The sequence below is a fragment of the Neoarius graeffei genome, chromosome 8 (assembly GCF_027579695.1).
Source record: "Neoarius graeffei isolate fNeoGra1 chromosome 8, fNeoGra1.pri, whole genome shotgun sequence".
NCBI classification, from domain to species: Eukaryota; Metazoa; Chordata; class Actinopteri; order Siluriformes; family Ariidae; genus Neoarius; species Neoarius graeffei.
The window spans coordinates 88255354-88260794 of record NC_083576.1 but is presented as its reverse complement, the minus strand read 5'-3'; the positions used below and the strand labels follow the sequence as shown (position 1 = coordinate 88260794).

At 41.9% G+C, this 5441-nt stretch overlaps 1 protein-coding gene across 2 annotated transcripts in view; it reads right to left on the bottom strand.

Annotated features, from left to right (window-relative positions):
• Positions 1 to 798: 798 nt before the first annotated feature.
• LOC132891015 (cytochrome P450 2D9-like) overlaps positions 799 to 5441 on the bottom strand; it is a 39478-nt gene continuing 34835 nt past the window's right edge. The window contains exons 2-6 of one of the 2 annotated variants that reach the window (XM_060928450.1): positions 2449 to 2622; positions 2225 to 2360; positions 1902 to 2089; positions 1683 to 1824; positions 799 to 1563 (exon numbers count right to left, since the gene is read on the bottom strand). In XM_060928450.1, coding sequence (XP_060784433.1) covers positions 1367 to 1563; positions 1683 to 1824; positions 1902 to 2089; positions 2225 to 2360; positions 2449 to 2622 — 837 coding nt within the window. In that variant the 3' untranslated portion in view covers positions 799 to 1366. The remainder of the gene's footprint in view (positions 1564 to 1682; positions 1825 to 1901; positions 2090 to 2224; positions 2361 to 2448; positions 2623 to 5441) is intronic. The other variant, XM_060928451.1, reaches the window with a different exon arrangement.

Genomic DNA, 5441 nt, shown 5'->3' with positions numbered 1-5441 from the left:
CCGGGTTCGAGCCCTGTGGCCGACGAGGGCCTTTCTGTGTGGAGTTTGCATGTTCTCCCCGTGTCCGCGTGGGTTTCCTCCGGGTGCTCCGGTTTCCCCCACAGTCCAAAGACATGCAGGTTAGGTTAACTGGTGACTCTAAATTGACCATAGGTGTGAATGTGAGTGTGAATGGTTGTCTGTGTCTATGTGTCAGCCCTGTGATGACTGGCGACTTGTCCAGGGTGTAACCCGCCTTTCGACCATCGTCAGCTGGGATAGGCTCCAGCTTGCCTGCGACCCTGTAGAACAGGATAAAGCGGCTAGAGATAATACAGAAAAAAACTGATTGTTATGGGAATCTTGTTCTTTCAGGATAAATGTGGTTATTACTCTGCTCCACTCTGAAGAGATGAGTCTTCCAGGCAACAATCAGCAGCTTCCACAATAATTTCAGCAACATGGGGCAGTTCTTGTATACCCTGTATGGAACACCATTTGGTCCTGGTGATGAGGCAGATCTTGCCCTGCATACCACCTGCTGAATCTTCGTCCATTTGGGTGTTGTTGTATTGAAGTGGGAACTTGGTTCAGCAGGATCGGGCACGTACCCTGGCGGGCCAAGTGGGACGTTCCTCTTACTGTCGCCTAGCTGATGTTTGATGTTCTCCTTGAGTTTCTGCTCCATGGCTTCCAGCTTTCCACTCTTTTTTTTCAAAAAACAATAAAACTTCTCAGTTTCAACATTTGATGTTTCTTTATACTATTTTCAATGAAATATGGGGTTTCCATGATTTGCAAATATTCACATTGTTTTTATTCATGTTTTTCACAGTGTCCCAACTTTTTGGGAATTGGGGTTCTAGTCATTATTATTTCTGCACCCCAAAAATATTATTTCTTTCACTTTTCCTTTTATGAGTATTTCATGATGTTTACATGCATAACACTGGCACTAGGAAATAAAATGTAATGCATATATTTGTTTTTATATATTTACAATCAGGGCATTTGGCATTTATATGCCAAACAAACATTTTGTGATGAATGCAACTTTTTAATCATTGTCAAACACTGAAAACAAGATCCAGATTTACTACTGGCAGTTTAATTTAACATGGGCTAAATAGCTGGAATTTGACTTGATTAAACCTCTTACATCCCTTTTTTACATCCTTTTTTTTCACAGAATCACAGAAAAAATAAGGCACAATTTTAGATACAAGGCCACGAGGAAGGAAGTAATTAAATGTGAAACAGCCAATCACCATGTTAATTATAACGTAACATTAACACTAGAACAACTATCACATGCCCATGAGGACAGGCTCATTTCTTCAATAGCCATAAAGATATTTTCTGTATGCAGATATACTGTATACTGGGTCTACATTTCTCTTGCTGGTTCTCTCAGCCTAAATTCCATCCTGTACGGTTTGGGTGTTATTGTTAGCCCAAACACAGGAGTGAAATCTGGTTCTCTTGCATCTTCAGGCCAAATGAACTGAAAGCGGCGCAGCAGAGTAACCAAGAAGAGGAAGAGCTCCATGCGAGCCAGACTTTCACCGAGACATACACGAGGCCCTACACATAGACAGAATACATAAATGTAGATTTGCTTTTTGTCAAATGAATTAATCTCTGGTTTGGTTAAATAAGGGTTAAATTAAGTTTGCAGTGTCTTTTCACTCCTGAGTTCTCACCAGACGAAAAAGGTAAGAAGGCCTCAGGCTTCTCAAACTGTCCCTGTTCATTTAGGAAGTTTGATGGATTAAAATCATGAGGAAACTTCCACTGGCCTTCTTCACTCAACACTGAGGACAGGTTGGGAATGATCAGAGTTCTCTGGAACACAGGGAAATAAAAAACAGAGATTAACATGTGTAGCGGAATGGTGAAGTCAAAGCAATTAAAATCGTCACCTTTGGGATGGTGTAGTTCATCAGTTCAGTATCTCTTGTGGTACAGTGGAACACACTCAGAGGCACTGTGTTGGCGACACGTTGACACTCATGAATCACAGCTTGTATGTACGGCATGTTGTGTCTGTCCTCAAATGACACCTCAGATTTTCCCTCCAGAACCTCATCAATCTCCTGCTGGCATCTCTCTAGAAACAAAGCATGTATGGCACTATTATGAGATTCATTCAACCTGCCAATTTGGGCAAAAATATCAAAAGTTCAACATTGATTTAATAAACAGGTTTAGAAGATAATGCAATGGACAATTTTAAAGTTCACACTCTGGATGTCTGGATGAACCATGAGGTAGAGAATTGCTGTAAGTAGTGTGTTGGATGTGGTATCAGTTCCAGCCCCATGCAGATTCATAACATACGCCACAAGTTGTTCTTCACTGAAAGTGGATTCGCTGTCTCTCTGTTACAAACAAGACATAAAATAACACACATTAGCATGATTTGTCATCAGGCAAAACTGAATTGACTTAAATCACACAAATACAAACCTTATCAAGCTCATCCAAATAGCAGTCGACAAAGTCTCTTGGTTTTCCTGGGACTCTTGTTGTCTTGTGCTTGTTGATCATGTTTGCTGTCAAGCTTTTAAGTCTGCTGTGGTTATCAAAGGCTTTTTTAAAGGGAAGGGGCAAGGACCTCACCACAGGAAGTGCATCATAGAGCTATAAGAAAATGGGAGATTTGGCTCTTGTAGTACATGCATTCAAACCCCCCCAATCACATTTTCAATTCATGTGATACATGTCCTTCATAGATGCATCTGTATTAATGAAATATCTCCAGCTGAAACTATTACATTCTCTGGATAGGTGTAATAAACATTATTTAACAATGTCCCCATATTCATCAGATTGTTTCTACCACTGAGCATTAGGACTGTCCACTGTACATGGAGCATAGCAAAGGAGTAGATGTACCTGACTTCATCTCTACTGCACAGACTCTGGCTCCAAATTTTGACAACATGGTTCATTGGCTTCATTTCTGTAGAGTGGGAGGCAATGGAATCAAGCCGTCCATGTTTTCTACAGTTGATGCCAATTCCCACCCACCAGCCAGTTCTTCCCATGATTTTATTATAGCAGCTACTCACTGGGGAAAGTGGTGCAAACACATGCTTCCTCAGAGACATGTGAAGCCGTTCAACTGCATATTTTTTGAACCGCTACTCATGCTTGGTCATAGGGTAGTGTGACAAACTTGGAGGACATTGATATCTTCCCTCTTCCACGTACATTAGCTCACAGATACCCATGATTGGTTCATGTAACTCTTCAATAGCATAGCCAGCTTTGTTCTCTTGTTCCTCTTTCGCATTGTTGTATTATGTTTTCGAAATAATTTTACTTTCCTCTTAGATGTTACACAACTGTTAACCTTTACACTTAAAATGGAATATTTAAGAGAGCAGATTATGTGTAGTTTAGGTAAAAAGACTTAGTTTCTCATCAAAATGTGATTTCATGAATTCTATATAATTAAATCAAGATCCTAATTACTAGTTTGAATTATGTAGAGTATGATCAAGTGACATAGTATTAACACGATCCAATTATGGCCCAGTTCGATTTTGAGCTCGGGTGAGAATACAGGGTTTGACTTTTTTCAGGACTTTGAAAATGTATGATCAAAACATGTTGGAGATACAAAGACTAATTGTTATAATGTACCTCAATTCATTCACATGGAACTGATGTATGCACTTGAATTAATTTAAATTCGAGAGCGGACCGAGAGGTTGCGCGGGAGCGAAGCTGCGCGAGAGCGGACCGAGAGGTTGCGCGGGAGCAGGCCGAGAGATAGCGCGGGAACGGGCTGCGTAATAACAACAAACGCAATGCCCCCGAAGAAAGCTCCTACGGTCGAGGAGATAGATGAGATTAAAAAATCCCTCGACTTTCTGGGGGAAGAAATCTCTGCTGTCAGGATGCAGCAGAAGACCATCCTGGACCTGGTAGAAGAGGTCAAAGCTCTGAGGCTGCAGAACACGGAGAAGGCAAAGATGATCGCCATTCTCGAGAACCGAGTGGAGGAGCTGGAGCAGTACACCTGGATGAATGACATCATTGTGACCGGACTGCAGATTCAGCCCCGCTCATATGCTGGAGCAGTGGCGAGAAGAGATGGAGAGGAACTGAACGAGGAGGATGCTAACTCTGTGGAGAAACAGGTGTTAGCATTCCTGCACTCCAAGGGGATTGAGGTAAAAAGCAATAACATTGAAGCATGTCACCCTCTCCCACGGAGAAGCAACACAGGCAAACCAGCTGTAATAATGAGATTTGCCAACAGAAAGCATAAGATGCAATTGTTAAAACAAGGGAAGAAACTGAAAGGCTCAGATGTTTTTTTAAATGAGCACTTAACAAAAAAAAATGCAGACATTGCAAAAAAGGCGAGACTAGACCCCGAAGTCGCCGCCAGGCGCCGCTAAAACCGCCATTTAGAATTTGAGCCACCGCCAGCCAATAATTTTGTAAGCCAATTTGAGCCGCTATCTAATAAAATTTGGCTGAGCCACTAAGAATTGTGTACATCAAATAATGGGTTTATCCTCATCATGAGCTACAAGAAAAGTGACACAAACATGATCAACTGTACACACTAGTAGTAACACAATAGAGACGTATAGGCATACACTGTAGAGATTTAGAACTGATATCACAGCACAGAGAGCCACCACAAGCTTGCCGTTGTGACTACCTGTCTGGCTTCCCGCCCCTCACACCATTACCACGATACACTGGGGAACCCGGGAACCCACCCAGAGCATCAATCGACTCCGATATCGACGAGATGGCTGCATTCTTTGCCGCTGCTGAGGGAAAGTGTAAAGGTATTTTTTGTTTGTTTGTTTGTTTGTTTGTTTGTTTCACATACTTCGAGATTGATAAAAAAAAAGTACTCCACCACTCTACTTTCATCATAGTAAGATAGCTGCCAGTCCTTCACTGGTCATTGCTAGTGAGAGTAGATAGCTAGATGCCTTCCTCGAACAATCCAGATTAGCTTATTATTAGCATTGAACTACAATCTTGCTAGATTTATATTTACAATGAAGTAAGAGACCAGGGGACCTGTGGTAATTTGCTATTTATTCCCCCCATTTGTTTGATCCGTTCGCCCGGATATATGCCACACAGTGACGTCCAGTATCAGCCATTTGTAGCCATAAACATTTTGGTGGCTGGAGCAGCCATTAAGGTTTTGGCTGAGTCAGCTAGCCAGCCAATAATTTCATCAGCCAGCCATTATCCTGAAAACAAACGGCTTCGGGGTCTAGGCGAGACTACTAAGGAAACGGGAAAATCCAAAACACTTGGACACAAAACTGCAAGATTTTCATCAAGCTGAAGGGATCTCCAGAAGAGGCCAAGATCTTGGTCATCCGAGATATTGGGGAACTGGACAAATTCTGAGGGAGCCAAATAAAGCAATTTACAATCATGACACAAGGACTGGACACTGGACACAAGAACTG